Source organism: Marmota monax, unplaced genomic scaffold (genome assembly GCF_021218885.2).
Source record: "Marmota monax isolate L192 unplaced genomic scaffold, Marmota_monax_Labrador192_F-V1.1 WCK01_AAM20220418_F8-fsc00028, whole genome shotgun sequence".
NCBI classification, from domain to species: Eukaryota; Metazoa; Chordata; class Mammalia; order Rodentia; family Sciuridae; genus Marmota; species Marmota monax.
This window is the reverse complement of record NW_026694779.1, coordinates 4033180-4053053: the sequence shown is the minus strand read 5'-3', so window position 1 is coordinate 4053053 and position 19874 is coordinate 4033180. Positions and strand designations below refer to the sequence as shown.

The 19874-nt window shown below is 44.3% G+C and overlaps 1 protein-coding gene across 5 annotated transcripts in view; it reads right to left on the bottom strand.

The window, feature by feature from the left end:
- Srgap3 (SLIT-ROBO Rho GTPase activating protein 3) overlaps positions 1–19874 on the bottom strand; it is a 248236-nt gene that overhangs the window by 113525 nt on the left and 114837 nt on the right. For all 5 annotated transcript variants that reach the window (XR_009225041.1, XM_058572986.1, XM_046425544.2 and 2 more), the window contains exon 2: positions 9769–9961. Coding sequence is in view for 4 of the 5 variants with exons in the window: in XM_058572986.1 (XP_058428969.1) it covers positions 9769–9961 (193 nt within the window). In the remaining variant the exon portion in view is untranslated. The remainder of the gene's footprint in view (positions 1–9768; positions 9962–19874) is intronic.

Here is a 19874-nt window from a genome sequence, read left to right as displayed (position 1 = left end):
ATATTTCAATACATGTCCACATTTCTTGTGACTCCCTTCCCCCGCCAGCCCCCCTCTGAGGCAAGCGAGTGGCTCCACTGCTATTTGGCAGCACTAAGACAGAGTCATTCTGAAGGGGACTAATTCCTTCATTGGGCCACCTGGCCAAAGTGGGCTCTGCTCACCCACACAGGTGCTGTGGAATCAGAGGCCACATGGGGTTCAAGTGCCTCCTCTGTCCATTATCAATGAAGTGAACTTGGGAAGTTAGTTAAACTTTTTCTTTATTTATAAAATGAGGTAACAACTGCCTCAGAGTGGTGCATTGAGGATTTAAATGAGACAATTCACATGACGCTTTGAGTATCAAACCCAACAAATGATAATTATTACTATTATTACTGTCTCACTAGGTTGTTGGGAAAATCAAACGAATCATGGATGTAGACAAACATACATTCACAGTAGGGTTTCAAAAAATGTTGGTTATCATTCTTCATTGTTACCTTCTCCTCCTGCAAACTCCTATGTGAGTGCCGAGGCCCACAGCAAATGTTTCATGCCTCACTCTCCACCTTGCGGCAGATTTATTCACTTGCTCTGGTTCCTTTGGGATCCCATTCTGGACAACTCAGTATGGTAATAACACACTAGCTCTGGTGTCCAGCAGCACCTCTGAGTCCACCTTTGACCTGCTGAATGAAAGTTCCTGGCCCAGAAACCAGTCCCTGGGCAACCCCATCATCCCCTTCCCTGCAAGCCTCTTTGCCTTGGTTTATCCACCTGAAAAATGGTGCCCCACATGGTGTGTATCACATGGGGGTAGACAAAGGGGCCCCAGCTCACAGCTCCTCTGGCCAGTTCTTTTGCCGGTCAGCTGTGAAGCCTAAGCTAGAGGGCTCACTTGCCTGACCTTCAGGTCTCTTGCCTGTCAGGTGGGAATGATGCCATCTTCCCTGACTCTCTCCACACCACCAGGATGTTTGGGAGGATTTTAGCAGCTGAAGTCTGGTGACAGAATTTGACAAGTGTGAGGTCCTACAGAATCTTTGAAGGTCATTATTATCTTATTTTACTCACGGAATTGAGTCAAAACTAAACCCCTATTTATTACTACTCATTAAAAATTTCCCTTATTACAACATCTATTTTTCATTTTTAATATAAAAATTAAATGATGCTCATATTTATATGTATATCAAACATATACATACATGGATAGGTTGCATCCTGATTCAGATATTGGAATTTGCTGATTATAGTCTTTGAGGATTCTAGGGTTGAAGTTGAGAAAGCCAGATGAAGAAATTGGAAGAGGAAAAAGGGGCTGCAACCATAGGAAAGACCAGATTCTAGGCTGAGCCCCCTGTCTTAAAATAATTTCCAGCAGTGAAAATCAGAGGATGGCTAATGGAGAAGGTAGAGATGAAAGATGTTCATTTTCCAGAAGGATCAGGAAGAGGTCCCAGGATCAGTTGATACTGGCTTCAGCTATTCCTACATGCTACCATGTTTAATATCATCTGTTTTTCTTTCTCTATTTAAATAAGTTTATTTACAAAGGATGTTCCTTAGTCTTAGGTTGTTTTTTTTTAAAGCATCATTTGCCATTAATAAAAGGTAACTGAACAAAAAAATTAAAAAGAAACAAAACAGTACTATTCAATCTTAGGAGGGTGCTGAAGCCTGAGGTCGGCCTCCATTAAGAGATTACAGAGTATTAACAACACACTAGGACCAAACTGAGAATCTCTTCCTGAGGCCACTGAAAAGTTTGAAAGAGAAGTAAAAAGATAATTCAGTATTTATGGTCTCTCTGTGTCATCAGAGATCCCTCCCTTATTTTGAGGAACATGGGTGGGGGGTTTATTTATTCATCGTGTTATAGAAACCTCTCCCCCCAAAAATACCTGGCTTTTGAGTGCACACCCTTATGGATAGAGAACTCAGCACCTCTAGGGGAAGCCCTTTCTGTGGCTAGACAGCTCAGGCTAATGGAATCAAGATTGACTTGAAGCCTGCTTCTCTGAAAGGCCTTTTGGCCTCACTTCTCTCCTATAGCCACAAAAAAGAAACCTATTCCATTTGTATATTTAAAGAAAGCCTCCAAAGCAATTCATTAAAAATTTTGAATAGAGTATGATAGATAGGTACGTAAGTTGGTAGATAGGTAGGTGGATGGACGGAAAAATAGATACATACAGAATTGTATATACACACACACATATGGGGGAGGGGGAGAGAGAGAGAAAGAGAGAGAGAGAGAGAGAGAGAGAGATGAGAGAGACAAGACAGAGACTAGAAATGGCTCCTTGGTTTCAAGTAGCCTACAGAATGAAACCTGATCACTCCCTGATAATACAGCCTGAGCCCCATGAAAGAGATACACAACTAACTAGGCTAAAGGAGCAACTGACTGTAGGCCTGGGACCTACCACAGGGTCTCTGCAAAGGAGGCATGCCCTAAGCTGGCCTTTGTGGGTTGAGTAGGAGTTAGCCTGGTCAGATGGTTGACTAGGGTCAGGAATCACTGAGCCAGACCAGAGGGGGCATGAAATGAACCCAAGGTCATGCAGTGCGGCTGGAAGCAGTTTACATTCTGGAGTAAGAAAAAGGAAGATTAAAATTCTAGCTGTGCCATTTACCAGTTCTAGTTGTGTCTTTCTGGGCAAATAACTATTTCTCAAAACCACAATATTTTAAACTAGAGATATAAAGAGGTATCTGTCATCCAGAGCACACAGCTTACCATGAAGGTTCAAATGAGACAATGCATATTATTCATCTGGTAGAGCACGTGGTCATGAGGATATGAAGGGTATGTAACAAATTAAACTTATTACTGGGTACTTGTACTGTGTAGTGGTACCCCCTCCTCCACAGAAAATCTCAACTAACCTTCTCCAGATATCTTCACCATAATTGATTTTGATCAGCAAAAGAGTTCAATGTAGGTAAATTTCCTATTTTCTTGTTGCTTATTTTACTTGGTCACTGGCCTGGAAGAAATCAGCCCTCCAGGTGCTAAACGCCCCCTTTACTAGTTTTTCACATTTATTCAGTATAGTAGTTTGTAGAAGTGTGTTTGCAAATGCAAAATGTGATTTAAAAAAAAAAGACAAATTCTTTAACAAGGCCTCTGGCCTTGAGCTGGAGCTTCACAAAAATGTCTACATTTCTAAGATAAGAGAAGTGAGCAATTGGGTAACAGCTGGCAGAGGGAGAAAAGAAAGGGGAGAAGAAGCTCTCCCTTACCTGCCCAGAACAGTGAAAGAAAAAGCTGCTTTTATGTGAACTTCTGCAGACTGTGAACTTCTGAGCCCCTCCCCTTACATGCTGGGTAGAAAAATTCTGAAACTACCTGAACTCAGGGTTCAGGGGATTAATTGATTACAACGAAAATTGTGCCCTCTGAACCTGGCTGCAGCCAAATAAAACTGTTTCCTGCTATCTTTGGTGCCCTGCCTTGTCTGTCTCTACAAAAAACTGTATTCTAATTATGGTAATAGTAAGAACTAGCAACAGAGACAATAGCCCTATCTGAGGTCCTTCTCCATCCCCACCTCCTTTTTTTTAAAATATATATTTTTAGTTGTTGAGCACCTTTTTGTTCTTTTTTTTTAAAGAGAGAGAGAGAGAGAGAGAGAGAGAATTTTAATACTTATTTTTTAGTTATTGGCGGACACACATCTTTGTTTGTATGTGGTGCTGAGGATCGAACCCAGGCCGCACGCATGCCAGGTGAGTGCGCTACCGCTTGAGCCACATCCCCAGCCCCACCTTTTTGTTCTTTATTTATGTGGTGCTGAGAATCAAATGCCTCACACATGCTAGGCAAGCACTCTACCACTGATCTACAATCCCAGCCCCTGAGCAAACCTTTTAATCCTGAATCCTTTGCACATTTATGGGCTCAATTTATACACTACAAGAGTGCTTCTCTGTTTAGGGATAATCTGGAAAGCTAAATCTAAATTTTACCATATCTATGGGGGGAAAAAAACTGCAATGCTTTATCCCCAAGAAAAAGTGTTTTCTTGGAAATGAGCTTACTTATTCACTGGAATCCTCTTCTCTCAACAGCTCTGTGAAGCTGAAAGATACTCCAAACCTCCCTGGTCCAGAACAGTTGCATAGAATATTATTCATTAACTAGCCAAATTCTGACTTTCCCCAAACATTTTTAGCATAATAGAATAGCTTTCCCTGTTGCCCCCCACCCACCCACTCACCACAGTGGTCCAAATGGCAGTGAGCAACACTAAGCCCCTCTGGATAGTGTGTCTTCATCAGGTATATCCCCAGGAAGGTGAGGACCATTAAAAATGAAGGGATCAGAATACAAGGGGCCTCTGTCACCCCAAATATGGTGGACTGTTTACATGGAGCATTGGGACATCCGTTCTAAGGGAGGAAACTGCTGTTTGTCTAGAGCAGAGCTTTGTAAATTAAGTCCTAAGGAGTGCTAGTGTTTGAAATATTAATACATGTTATGGAAAGAAAAGTTCCATGGTCAAAAGCTTTCAGAAAGAAGGCAAAAAGCTTATTTACTATGAAACTTCTCAGCCTTCCATATGCTAAGTCATGTCAAAAATCTTGAAGAGGGATGATAATAGCAGCCAGTGGTCCCCAAACTTAGAACTCTTTTTCTCATTCTCTTTCTCCTTTTCCTCTCTCCTCATCTCTGCCTCTCTGCCTCTTGCTCTCTTTCTCTAACATACATCTCAAAGTACTGATGCTTTGGGCTAGGGTTGTGGCTCAGTGGTAGAGTGCTTGCCTAGCACATGTGAAGCATTGAGTTCAATCCTCAGTGCCATATAAAAAATAAATTAAAAAAAAATAAAAGTGTTGTGTCCATCTACAACCAAAAATATATTTTTTTAAAAAAGTATTTTAGAAAACATTTCTCTGGAGGTGTTTTAGAAAACATTTCTCTGGAGGAAGCAGAAGTCTTCATCCCAGGAACTTCACAGAATTACCCAACTTGTTTGGGCCAGACCATCCACCCAAGAGGTAGGTTCTCAGGAACCCTATTTGCCAACCTCCATGCCATGTTCCCACTCAGGAAGGAATTCCAGCTCCAGGCCCTCAAAAGAAAAAGCCAAGCTCATGTTAGGCCTGGCCTGAAAAGGGCAGCGGACTGTGGATTTTATACTGGTGAGCAGGAGGGAAGGCCAGTGCAGCCTGAAAGTGAGCTGTAAAACATTTATCATCCAGAAAACTATCATTCTGCATTGCATGGGTCTTAAAAGTGAAGAGAGGACTGGGGTTGTAGCTTAGTGGTAGAGTGCCTGCTTAACATGTGTGGGGCACTGAGTTCGATCCTCAGCACCACATAAAGATAAATAAAAGTATTGTATCCATCTACAACTAAAAAACAATTTTTTAAAAAAGTGAATAGAGGCTGGGCGTGTTGGTGCATGCCTGTAATCCCAAATGCTCGGGAGGCTGAGGCTGGAAGATGGAGAGGTCAAAGACAGCCTCAGTAAGAGCGAGGCAACTAAGCAACTCAGTGAGAACCTGTCTCTAAATAAAATACAAAATAGGGCTGGGGATGTGACTCAGTGGTCAAGTGCCCCCTGGGTTCAATCACTGGTACCCCCCACAAAAAAATTGAATAGATAGCAGGGCACAGTAGCACATGCCTGTAACCCCAGTGACTCGAGAGGCTAAAACAGCAAGATTGTAAACTCAAGGTCAGACTCGCTAACTTAATATGATTCTGTCTCAAAATTTAAAAATAAAATAAAAAGGGCTAGGAATGTAGCTCAATGGTTGAGTGTCACTGGGTTAAAGCCTCAGGACTGGGAGGGGGAAAAAAAGTGAATGGACACTAAAACCCCCAGGAGAGGTTGTTAATGCTGATTCCTGGGTCTTGCCACAGGCGAGGGGTGAGGCCCAAGATTTTGCATTTCTGACAAGCTTCCATCTGTCCAAGCTTTGTAAACCAGCTCTAGTCTTCGGTTAATCACCATTTTCCAGATAGGGAAACCACCATCAGGTCTACTCTGTCATCTCAGCAACACAGTGCCAGGTATCAGTCACTTGAGTGGGTGACATTTTGCCCAAATGACATCACCCAGCTCCTAAGGTGGAAAAAGACGTAGTCTACACACATCCCCAGCGATTCTAATCAGCACCTAAATTTCATTAATTCACTCAATATTTAGTGCCAACATGTGCCAAGACTTGCCCTAGGTACTAGGGACTATCCCCCCAGCTCACCAGCCACCCTCTCTACCACGTATGAGCTTGCAGTCTAGTGCCCATCCAAAGGGAGAGACAGTGATCAGAAGGGGACAAGACAGGATGGTGACTCTGCCTCACCCTCCTCCTCAACTTCTTTCTATCCCAAGTCAACAGAGGGCAACACCCTTGATTTTTCTCCCTTCCTTCTTCCCACCACTGAGAGATTTCACAGGTGTTTACTTTGCCATCTCTACTCTGCCCCCAGGTCCTGATTACCTCCTTCCTAAGGAGCTGCACCCACACCCTGGAGTCTCCTCCACTCCATCCTCAGCCCCTCCAACCCAGTAGTCAGAAAAATACAAACCTGGATCATGCTAGCCTCTCTCTGCGAGCCTCAAGGACTTCTTAGTCTCCCTCAGCTACTTCTAGTCACCTGGAATTCCTTCCCTCTCACACTGTCCCCAAAGCTGGCTCCCTTCCATCTCCCAGGTCTTAGCATAAACACCACTTCCTGAAGAAGTCTTCAATGCAATGACTACCACACTACTCAGTGTGAAGGATGAAAGAGCACTGCCAAGCTCTTAACACTCCTCCAATGAGAGGAGGGCTTCATCTCCCCTCCCATGAAGCTGAACTAGAGCTGAAATTGCTCTGACCAATAGGATCCAGGGGATCAGGTCCGGGATTAGCCTTTAGGAGCTCCATGGAAGCCATCTTGCTCTCTCCCAGTCCTGAGCTACTGGGTCTAGAGTCTGACACTACATGGAGAAAGTGGCCCAGGCTTGTAGCCATTCCCATCAAAGCACTAGGCATGTGAGTAAAGCCATCTTGGACCCTCCAGAGCAGATAAGCCACCAGGTTAGTATCACTGAGCAATTCCAGTCAATGCCACATAAAGCAGAAGAATCACCCCACTAAGTCCTGTCCACATCCCTGACCCATTAAATCAGGAGAGACATCAAAAGTGGGCATGTTGCTATTACACAGAACAGACAACCAGAATGCTCATCTTGAAAATCATTTGACTGAAGTTTGTCTTTTCTTTTATTTAGCTTTTTAAGCTTTATTCTTCAATTATCTCCTCCACAAATATAAATTTCACCATGGCAGGAATCAAGATTATTTTGCTCACCACCATAGACCTGAAGACTGGAATGCAGTAGATGCTCAGTAAATAAAAAGTGAATAAGTAAAGAGGAACATATGAATATTGTGGGCAGACAGGGAAAGGCACCAGGTCAGAATCAAGGGAAGTTTCCAGAGCAAGAGACATCTAAATGCTGAGGGCTGATGGTTCAAAGGCACAGCCACTTGGGTGCCTGAACCAACCATGCCAAATTACAGCATCCCTGAGCTATGCCCTTGACTCAGTACTCAAGAGCAGAAACTGTGCTTTATTTACCTTAGTGTTGTCAGCACTGGGCCCAGTCCCAGGAAGAAAGAGGCCTCAATACATGCATTTTAAGTAAAAAAAAGGATCCCATGGCTTCTTGGAGAGAGAAGCCAACCTGGAAGACAGGAACCCTGGATTCTCAAGCCCAACAGCTCACTCTGTGTCCTTGGTCAAAGAAGCTACTTGGCTTTTCTGGCTTGCAGTTTGCCTGGGATAAAACCATGAGTTCCCTCACTACTCCCCTGGGTTATCATCAGGATTATGAAACAGCAAAGATGTCAGGGTTGTTAGAGTAGAAGCACGAGCTGATAGAAAAGAAACATGACAATATTGCTCTCCAAATGCTCAGCCTGCCCCAGGGAGACCCAGTCATCGCCAGAGCCTTTCTTTGACTCCTGTACAAAACTCAGCCCAGGTGAGTCTAACCCAGAACACAGCACCTCCTGGCAGCTGTAAATTTTCCCATTGTGCAGGTGGATAGAGATCAGCTAAGAGACGTGGCCTACAGAGCAGAGAGAAGCACACTGCACTTAGAGGAAAGGGACCCAGGTCTCTGTCCCAGTTCTGCCTCTAATTTGTTGTGAGATCTGGATAACTGGATTCCCTCTCTGAACCAGATCTCTCAGTCAGAAGGGACTGTACAGACCAAGTAAGTAAATCCCTTCCTTCCCTTCCTCCTTCTCTTCCTCCAGCCCTCCTTTCCTTCCTTTGTTCTCCTTCCTTCCTTTCCCCTCCCTCCCTCCTTTCTTCCTCTATTTCTTCTTCCTTCCTGTCTGCCTTCCTCTATTTCTTCTCTCCTCCTTCCTTCCTTACTCCCTCTCTCCACTGCTTCTCTTTCCTTCCTGCCTGCCCTTCTCCATTTCTTCTTCCTTCCTTTCTTCCTCCCTCTCTTCCTGTCATTCACAAATATCCCATCTCTGCCCAGAACTGGACCCATTGCAGTGAGAATAAAACAAGTCCTAAGCCCTGCACCCAAGACTGAGAAGCTATTTGGCCTGAAAACTCGTAAATGGAGATTCTGTAGACAGCAGGACAAGGCTTTTCAGGATGGTCAGGATGAAAGACCCAGGGCACAGCACAGCTCCTGTGCCCTGATCTCCAAACAAGAAGTGGTCAGGGGTCAATCAGTGCCCTGGAGTCAAAGGTGAGTCCGACATGATCTAGAGACTCTCCCAAAGCCATCAGGGGCTGCATGAGCACATTAGCATTGTGCAGAGGGCCTGCCCCAGCTGCACAGGCCTAGGCGACACCTTAATTAGACTTTCAAATTGTGACAGGCAGCCTGCCTGGCCCGACTGCCAGCTGGGGCTCCTGTTCCGTCTGGTGGCTCCCTTAATGAACCCATGGGGAGCTGGTCAAGCTCATTACAGGCTATGCAAGAGAGCAGGGGACCTTCCCCCCCACCCCATGTCTCCAGTCCCACCTCTCCCCCTCTCTCCCATGTGCACACTTAGAATGGGGAGAGAACTGACTCCCAATCAAGAGGAAGGAGCACATGGAGATGGGACCCAAGCTCTCCACACTGCCCTGTCTCTGCAGCCCAGGATGCCAAGGAGAGGATGGCTCCAGAGTCAGCTCAGCCAGGGCTATGATTTGCAGCTGCAGGGTTCACAGCCTGCCAAATCAGATGGGGCCTCTATACACTCAGAGGTTGGTGTGTGAGAAATCACAACTGGGGAAGATTTGTGTGTCATAAATTAGTAAATAAGGCAGGGAAAGGGTTCTGGTCCTCCAGGGGAGCAAGGAAGAGGAATGCTTTGAGAACCCATTCCATGGAGAAGAGATTTTAAGGTCATTGTGCTGGAGGAATTTAGAAGAGGGCTGGCTGTTACCCAGTTAAAACACAACTAGACAGGGTCAGAATGTCCTGAAATGAGGCAGAGGTCTCATGTGGGTGGAAATGAAGGTTAATCCATGCCTGGACTTGATAGGATAGTAATAATAAAAGCAATATTAGTGCTTACTGTTTATGACAAATACTTTCCTTGGGCTACTCATTCTCTACAGCAACCTATGTAAGAACTATTTTGGTCTTTCACTTTATGCACTGGGAAAACTGAGGCTTGGAGGTATAAGTAACCTGCAGAACCAGCATCTTACAGGACGCCCTTTGCCTCTAACAAGTCCCAGTATGCTTTACCACCAACTGCCCGCCCAGTCCAGCGTGGCCCCTCGCATCTCTTGGGACCCCACAGCCAACTTCTCACTTGAACTGGTGCTCCCGGGAGCTACGGATTTTGGAAGAGAACCGCTCGGCCAGCTTCTCCAGGCTGCGGGAGTACTCAAGCTCAATCTCAGCCTTCCTGCGGAAGAACTCCTGGAGATCTTGAAGCAGCTGCAGCCGCGACTCTGACTGCTGCTCCAGGCATTTGAACTGCTCGACCAGCTGCGTGCGGATCTCTGCAGAAGCAAGAAGCCAAACATTAGTTAGGCTGCTGGTGGGGACAGTACTGGACCCACCCTGCTGATCCAGCAATGCCAGCTCAGGCACTACAATCTAAACAGCCCCTGCCTTGCAGCCCCGCATGATCCCTAGAGCCTCTTGGACCTTGGTTAGACCCCAGACCCTGCTCGGCAGAGCATTAGTGCAAAGAGTTGACACATGCCATTTTGGCCACTCAATCTAACCCCATGTTTCCCAAACTTGAATCACTGCATGTTGCCACCACAATTTTTACCATACCCATAATGCCACCAGCTAAATTATTATTTCTTCCATATAATCAAGTAGATGGACTCACTTTTCTTACTGATGTGAACTTGCTTAAAATGAAAAGCTGCATATCATTATAGTAAAGTGGAGAACCAGGAGCAGCCTAGGACATAGGAAATGAGTTCAACAAAAACAAGAATTCTGTACAATTCTGTCTAGTCAGTTCATCGAAGGCCCCTCTGCCTCAGCTGCTTACTCTTTAGCAAGAAAGGGAAACGGCAGCCCGAGAGGGCTAAAGAAAGATCTTCTCCAGGTACAGTGAAGACAGAGAAAGGGCTGTGAAGGGGATGCTGCTTGCTCTTGGGTTTCAGTGTTATTCAAGGCCACGGCTGTGTTCTGCTTTAAATTACCTTGAATTCCATGTATAAACATCTCAAGTGCTACTAGAAGAATGTAGCCCACTTCAGGAAATATTGATGGGGCAAACCAGGTCTGTATTACCAGGACAAAAGTTCAAGAGCTGGGAGTCAGACTTCAAAATTACAGCCAAGGGCTGGGGTTGTGACTCAGTGGTAGAGCGCTTGCCTTGCATGTGCGAGGCCCTGGGTTTGATCCTCAACACCACATAAAAATAAATAAATAAAGATATTGTGTTTATCTACAACTAAAAAAAATTATTTTTTAAAAAAATTGAAGCCAAATGCTCATGACTGCAGCCAATCTCATCTTCAAACCCTAATGTTGTCACTGCCACCATCCCCATGTAGCGAACTCCTTCTCTGACATTCCTGAAGTTCTCAATAGATCGTCTCTCCAAAACACTCTTCTCATACCAGCAATCCACTCAGAAATACCTCTGCCTCAAGATTAAGTCCAACTCCTTAGCCCAGAATTCAAAGCCATTCAGCACCCTCTCCCAAATGTTACTGCTCAGGACTTCTCTTCCAGTGGAGCCTCCAAATCTGTCAATCCAGTCCTTACAATGTCCAATCTTACTTGCTCAAATGTGCACCCTATCTGACATAGTGACTCCCAACATTTTAGCATCCTTTGGAAAGTCGATCTGCAAAATGGGGCAGACCCTCTCTGTAGCATACAAAGATACCCCAGGGGATGTGCAGGCAGAGTTACAAATCCACCTCAGATCCTCAGCAAGAAGTGTCCATTCCCACTCTTTCTTAAAACCGCTCTGCCTAAGAAAGTGCCGCTATCTAGATGGTGTGAAACTCTCCCTCTTCACAATGGTCCTGTTTCCTATTTTACAGGAGGAAGAGCAACATTTCATGCATCCAGAATCTGAATGTGGCACAGCACCCCAAAGTGTCAAAAAATCTGGGTGTCAAAACAGGGAGGGACAAATCAAAATGTTGGTGCTAGCAAATATTTTTTTAATCAAGGACTATAAATTCTTGCTCTCAAAGTATGGTTCATGGTCCAGAGGCATCACCATTACTTAAAAACATTGAACTGCCCAAACTCACCAAGACGTATACATTAAATGTATGCTACTTTCTGTATATCAATTATACTTTAGTAAAGCTAGAAGAGAAGAAAAAAACAGAATCTCAAGCCCCAGCCCTGACCTGCTGGATCAGAATCTGCATTTTAATAAGTTCCCTGGGTCATCCTTATGTACCTTGAAGTTTGAGCAACACTGTCATCTCCCACCCCATCCATTTTATTATGAGAAACATTTCCTACAAAATATTACTTTGTATGTCTAATTGTCTATGAAATTTGCAAAGTATTAATATTATTTTAATGAACTCTTTATTAGCAATCACTAAAATGATAAATTAATCCAAAGGAAAGATCCTTAGAATTGTATGGTCAAAGGACAAATGTAAAATGTTCATTTCAACTTACATATACGTTTGGGATAAAAAGAAGTATGATAATTGATCAAAAATTAAACCATAACACATTAAGGTAAAAGTCTGTGAAGGAAGTAGGAGGGAATTATGAACTTCAGAAGACAAAGGACCAATGTAAATATTTCTTACTTGTTTGGTTATTTTTTTCCTTCCTCTGTGTATGTGTGTATATGTACAGTTCTGGGGATTGAACACAGGGTCCCAGGGCCTCAAACATTGAACTACATTCCACCTTTTTAAGTTTGTTTTTATTTTGAGTCAGTGTCTCCACTAAGTTGCCCAGGTTGGCCTCAAATTTACAATCCTCCTGCCTCAACCTCCTCCTGAGTAGCTGGGATTATGGATGTGCACCACCACAGCTGGCTTATTGGTATTTTTGCTGAACAACAAAGGATTCCAATGTATTATGGTATTTATCATATGACCTGGCAATTCCACTCATTCCAAAAGAAATCAGTGCTTATTTCCACCCAAAAATATATACAAGTATAGTAACTTAATAGGCAAATATTAGAAATGCCCCTAGATATCCAGTAAGAGTAGAAGGGATTTTTTAAATGTGAAATAATGATTGAGTGAAATACTATTCAACAATGAGAATGTACTACTACTAACTTGCAGAGCAGTCTTGAAACCCACAGACCTTGTGTTTACTGAAAGCAGCCAAAACAAATGAAATCATGAAAAGCTAGTTTATCATGATAGAGATGAGAGAAGTGGTCACCTTTGAGGGGTTATTCACTGAGAGGGGGCAAAGATGCTTTCCAGAGTCCTGGAGATGTCCCTCAACTTGATTTAGCGGGCAGGGACAATGGTAAAAATTATTGAGTTTCACAATTAGGATCTGTGCATTTTACTATTTACATATGATACTTCAATAAAAAGACAAAATAAAAAATTGCTGTTACTTAGTTTCCATTGATGGTGCTTGTTTGTGGTACTGGGGACTGAGCCTAGGGCACTTTACCATTGAGCTACATCTCTAGCCACCCCCCTGCTTTTTTTTGTTTGTTTGTTTTTTTGAGACAGGGTCTTGCTAAGTTGTAGAGGCTGGCCTCTCAAACTTGTGATCCTCCAGCCTCAGCTGGAGGCTGGGATTACAGGCGTGCACCACTGCACCCAGTTCCATTTGATGGAAGAGTGGTGTAATGTTAATCTAAGATGTCAATATTTAAAACACAGCAGAAATACATCCTTTGTAGCTACTTAGAATGAAATATTTTAGGTGTCAAGTTAAAATGTGTGAAGGGGAAGAGATTGTTTTTCCTCAAAAAGTTCATTTAGAGGGTAGGCAGCCAAAAAAAAAAAGGGGGGGCAGAAAACCACAGCTTTGGAACCCACGTCAAGCACAGCTCCTCCTCCAAGGTCCTCGCTGCTGCCCTGGGGCTTCCTCTCAACTCCCCACAGACTCCCACTTGCTCTCAGACTGCCTGGCAGTGCTTGGTTATGGTGTGCTTGTTCCTTCGTGTATGCATGTCATATCTGCCATGTCCTCAAAAGAAACTTAAGCTCTGAAGGCAGATTCTCCCAGCATACACAGTAGGTCATCAGGGTATCGGTATCTATACAGCAAACTGCCATTCACCTTCATCAAGTGCCTTTGCCCAAGTGCACTGATTACGACAGCCTCAGCTGACACAAATGCATACCTACACACATACACCACATACGCACAAAACACACAACACATACCACACACATCATGTACACTATACACTACTCTGAAAATGCTTTCCATGTTTTGTTCCAAAGATTTTTAGACCATCGGCTATTATCATAATCCAACAATAAGTGCCAGCGCAGGGAGAGTGGCAGGCCCAGCCCGAGCACTTTAGGTGCTTCCCCAACGTGGGCTGCACAGGTGCTTCTAGTGTTCCCATTTTCCCCCCATAGGAAAGGGAATAGAGGCTCAAGAGATGTCACCGGCCTGTGACATCTACATTGCAGAGCTCGGGATCAACCCCAGATCCCTCAGAAAGTGACAATAATGTTCTCCACTGTATGAAAGATTGGCGTCCCTACAGAGCTCCGTGGCCTGTGTTTCGTGGATTAGCCTTGTTTTCCAGATTAAAACAAAACAGAAAGCACCTTCTGCCCATCTGTATTCTACCTCTTGCATCCTCTTCCTGACAAGACGAGAGCCAGAGGGATCGTCCTTACTAGAAATGCTACAGCCGCTGCCTTCTCCCTTCCAGGGTATCATCAGGAGCCAGTGTTCTCATATTTTAGAGGAAATGCTCATAAATCACGTTGTGATGATAGGAGACAATTTGGAAGGAGCAGAGAACTTCCCCAGTTTGCACAACCAGCTGGGGCCTTCCAGGCAGGGCCCTGAATGGCCTGCCAGCATTTTGGTCAGGTCAGAGCCAAGGTTTTCCAGCAAGAAAAGGCCCCAGAAGGAGCATCCTCTGTAGCCTGCTCTGGTTCTGCAACTCTCAGGGGATCTGACTGCCCATCTCGGCACCTCTAACTCCCTTCCCAGTTGCTGCTAGGAGCCGGCATGGACTTGACATTTCTCCTTGAAGATTTCAAAGAGAGAGGAAAACAAAAAAATAAAATAAAATACAACAGATTGTTCCCATGGCCTTCGTTCAGCCAATGTTCCCCTGAGGAGACAGATCCAGCCTCAGCACAGCGCTGAGTGGCAGAAAAATAAAAAGGGGTGGGGCAGGAAGAGGAAGGAGAGTTGGGATAGGCTTTGATCTCAGAACCATTGAGCTGAGGATGACCTCAATGATCACTTATTACAACCTCTTAGTTTCATCAACTGGAGCATGAGGTCCAGAGAAGGGGCAGAACTAATGCAGCAGCCCTGGTCCCTGAAGCATAAATCTATGTCACTCTCCTGGTATAATTCTCCATAGCTTCCCATTGCTCTCCATTTGAATCTTCGCTCTGGCATTCAAAGCAAAGACTCTACAACTGTCTAGCCATCCCCCACCATGCTCCTGCTCATCTTCCAGTCCACGGTCTCACTAAAGATAGCTGTCCCTGCCTGTGCCAATGCTGTCACCCATCATAAGACCCAGGGGCCACCCCCAGCTCCTGATAAGCTTCACAAATGAAAGGAACAGAGAAATTCTTCAGTTTCCAGTTAATCAGGATTTTTTTTTAAATGAGTAGACTAGTTTTGGAGAAGTTTCAGGTTTACCAAAACCTTGTCCATAAAGTTCAGAGCTCTCATATGTCATGTCCCCTTTCTCCTGCCTAGTTTTCCTTATTATTAAAATCTTTTATTAGTGTAGTATGTTTGTTACAATTGAAGAAACAATACTGATATGCTATTATTTTAAAATATTTAAATAGCCCTACTTTACATTAGGGTTCACTCTTGGAGTTTGTACATCTATAAGTCTGAAATGAATACTGACACATCTCCCCTATTACAATACCATAGAGAATAGTTTCACTGGCTTCAAAGTCCCCTGTACTTCATCTAGTCATCCCTCCCCTTTTCTCCACTTCTCCTCCCCAAACTCTTGGCAACCACTGATCTTGTTCCTGTCTTCATAATTTTGACTTTTCCAAAATGTCACAGTTGGAATCATATACTATGTAGCCTCTTCACATTGGCTTCTTTCACTCAGCAATATGTATTTAGAGCTCTTCCACGTCTGTCTGTGATTCAAGAGCTCATTTCTTTTCAGTCAGTGAATTCTATTCCATTGTATGGAGTAATTAATTCACAGTTTGTTTATTCATTTACCAATTGGGTACTTACAATTGGGGTCCACTATGAATAAGCTGTGATAAATATCTGTGTGCAGGTTTTTGTGTGAACATAAGTTTTCAACTTATTTGGGTAAGCACCTTTTTTAAAATTGATTTTTTAGGTTTATAAGAAAAAAAGGGAATTATTAGATACAAAAATTCAAAAGATACAATGGCAGATAGAGAAAAGACTCTCTCCCATCCCTTTCCACCAGCCTTCCACCAAATTTCCCCTTTCTACCAAGTCCCACCTAGCTCCCTTCCACTGAGTTCCCTTCCACCAAGGCTACCAAGGTACCAGGTTTATGTGCATTTATCTATGGGCACGTGGGGAATGTGTGTTTCAAATATACTAATTCCCTTGTTGGGATACAGATTATAGCACATCATTCAGTGTTATTTTTAGAGAGAGAGAGAGAGAATTTTTAATATTTATTTTTTGGTTTTCGGTGGACACAACATCTTCGTTTGTATGTGGTGCTGAGGATCGAACCCGGGCCGCACTCATGCCAGGCGAGCACACTACCACTTGAGCCACATCCCCAGCCCTCATTCAGTGTTCTTTACCCTACCTTTTCCTTTTAAGAATTCATCCTGGAGACCAGTCTGTATCATCATATACAGATATTCCTCTATCTGTTTTCTGACGCTGTAAAATTTCACTCTAAAAATTTTTAGCCATTTCCCTTTGTTGAACTATAAGTTGGTTATAACATATAAGCTTTTCTTTGCACATGTGTAGGAATATCCTCTGTATGAACATTATTCTTTAATATATTTATTAATTGAGGCATATCTATAGGGTACAGTGTGGCATTCCAATATGTGTACATAATGGATAATGATGTCTGATACCTTCTTAGAAGTGGAAATGCCAGATCGAAAGGCATTCACATGAGGATTTTAAGATTGCTAAACTGCCCTCCCTTGAAATTGTACCAATTTATACTCCCAGGTGAAATTTATGAGAGGATCAGAGAAATTGTTTAAAAAGCAGACATGCCGGGATCTGCTTCATAATGCAGGGTCAGGAGGAGGGCCAAGGGTAGAGATTTGGGTAAAACAAAACTGATCTTGATTTAGTTAATTGTTGAAGTGTATTTGTAGTTGTAGATATGGGGAAGGGGCTTGTTATACTGTTTTCTTTACTATTGTAATGTTTGAAATTTTCCATAATAGAAAGAGAAGGGGAAATAAAATCAGACAAAGCCAGAAACTTGATGCCAAATCTGCAGCTCTGGTTAACAGGTCTGTCCAGTTAAGAATGCCAACTTGCCCCCAGAGGCCTCTGTCCCCAGCCTGCAGACAGCCCTCTTAGATTAAAAAGAGAGGCCAGAGGGGCTAGGGTTGTGGCTCAGTGGTAGAGTGCTTGCCTAGCATGTATGAGGCACTGGGTTCGATTCTCAGCAGCACATATGAATAAATGAATAAATTCTAATTTATTCTAATCTGACTTTTCTGGTACCCACTGGAATGGAGAAAACCCTCTTTCACAGTCTGGACTCAATTGGAAAGTCAAGACCAAGAGAGAATTTGTTGCCTCTGCTCAATGGAGGACTCTGTCATACCCTCCCCCCATACCCTGTGTTAAGTCCTAGGAGCGAACAAGGATCAACTGCACACAATGTCACCGCTGGCAACACTCTTCAGCCCTAGGCATGATCTCACCTGATCATCAAGACATCCCATGAGGCTGGCAGTTTTATCACTTCTATAGATGAAGCAACTCAGACTCGGGGAGGGGAAGTGATTTGCCCAGGACCACTAAAAAGTGGCAGAGCAAGGGCTCATACCCAGAGCAAGAGGAGAAAGGAACCACCATCACCAGATCTGTGGGCCAAGATGTTTCCTTCTGGGCTCCCAAGGCTGCCCCTTTCAGGGATCTCAACCCAACCTATCTCCTGTCTCCACCCACACTTCATCTGTCAACTTGGTGCTATTAGCACTGGGCCTGTGCCTGGTTGTCATTGTATCCATCCCAAGGCATCCTGACCTTGACCTCAGGCATTCCCATCATGGAGGGGAACCTCACCTCTGCAGTACAGTGTAATGGGCTTGGTTCACCTTCCCAGGTGGTTCAACTCCTGACCCTGCCACATGTTCACCTAGGAGAACTTGGGCAGGTTTCCTCATTTCCCTGGCACTCAGTTTCTTCTGTAAGATGGGAATAATAATAATCAACCTTGGATTGTTTTGAGAACAGTAAGTGATAATGCAGAGAACACTCCCAGTACTGGGCTTCACACACATTGCCTCTGCACTGTCCAAGCCAGCAGCCACAGGACACATGTGGCTATTCAAAAGAATTCATTCCTCCATCACACCTGCCACATTTTGAATGCTCATAGTCACATGTGGCTTATGGCTACCATATTGCAGAATATTTCCCTCATTGCAGAAACATCAACTGGACAGCACTGTGCTCAAGGCTTTATAAAGTTTAGCTATGGTTATCATTTATTATTATTGCTTCATATGGCCATTTATGATTTCCTGAAGTGGATAATAAGGTCGTGAAAGGCAGGGATGCACTGTTTTACTACTCAGAACGTGTGCACATGTCCTCTAACAAGAGTCCACAAACTCCCCCAAATAGCAAAATCATGAAGACTCTCATTGCCTAGCCCAAGGCCCAACATCCTGAGGGGTCCCCTGCTCTCCAACTCCAGTGTTGGGGGAAACAGTGTGGCCCAGAGGATAGACCAGGCAGATTATAGACTCTGAAACCACTGGCACAAGATTGAATGAATATGCTTGCCCTGGGGAGGGAAGTCACTATTTTTTCATCTGTAAAAGACAGGTACCTATTCCTACCCTACAAGATGGTAGCCAGGATCAGACTAGAAATAATGTGTGTAATATGCCAAGATACCTAGTGGACGCCAGACAAACAGCTACCCACAGAGGTGGTCTGGCCTAGCAGGAAGGGCACATGTTCATAGTTTGGGGACAGCCTACCTGGACTTCAAATCTGATTGACATCACTTGGGGAAGTCACTGGGGCTCTCTGAGTCTCTGTTTTCTCTGTGATTCTGGGAATAATATCTTCTGGTTGGAATGCCAAAAAGGTGAGAGATGGTATCCTCGTGTGATATGTGGCACATAGTAAGTTCTCAGTGAACAAACCATTCCTGTTGTTGTAGTCAAGCACAATAAGCATTGCTTGTGTTGGGCACTGAACAAGGTGTTTTCCAGGGATCATCTCATGACTATAAGGAGTACTATGTTACCCCTAGGTTGTTACCCCTACAACCATCCCCAGTCCTTCTCCAACTTCCCCTACATGAAAAAGTCAGCTTTTGGTGGAGATCCCACAGCCCAAAGGCACCTGGGTTCCTCCCCCAGCTATGCAGAGCATCAGCTGCACTGCCAGACGCAGCCGCTGCGTTGTCCTGGCAACCTGGGCATGGGGTAGGCAGCCGCAAGCCCGCCCCACCCTGCGTGCAGCCTGGAGCAGCCCTGGTGATTGAGAGAGAACTCCTCTGTTTCCGTGTCCCTCCAATTCCTTCTCAGCAGATGCTAGCCAGGGCCCGGCACCTCTTATTGTTTCCTTCTCCCTCCTTCGTTGAACCAAGGACCCCTACCAATGACACTGGACTTTCCTTTATTAACCTTTACAACAAGCCAGTTAGCATCCACCACTACATCTGACCATAGAAGAAAAGGTGGGTATCACACAATTTTACAGCGAAGGAAACTGAGATCCAAAGAAGGGAAAGGGGTTGTCTGAATCAGGATCCACACCAGGCCTGCCTGACTCCAGAATCCACCGGAGGCTCTGCCCGGTGCTGCCTGCCCTTAACCCTGCTCCTTAGGGCTCCAGAAAGGGGCCAATTCTCAATTCTTATCGCGGTCTCAGGCTTATAAACCGGCCTCTGGCACTGCAGTGCCAAAAGCTGGATTAGACTTGGCCAAGTTCAGAGATTGGTCTGGAAGTTGGCAAGCTGTGTGACTAAGTAACCTCTCTGGGCCTTAGCTTTTCCCATTTGCAAAATGGAAGCAATAAGAGCAGACATTTATGGATCTTAAGTGTTTCCTGTGAGTTGTCTCCTTGAATCTACACTACAGCTTTTGG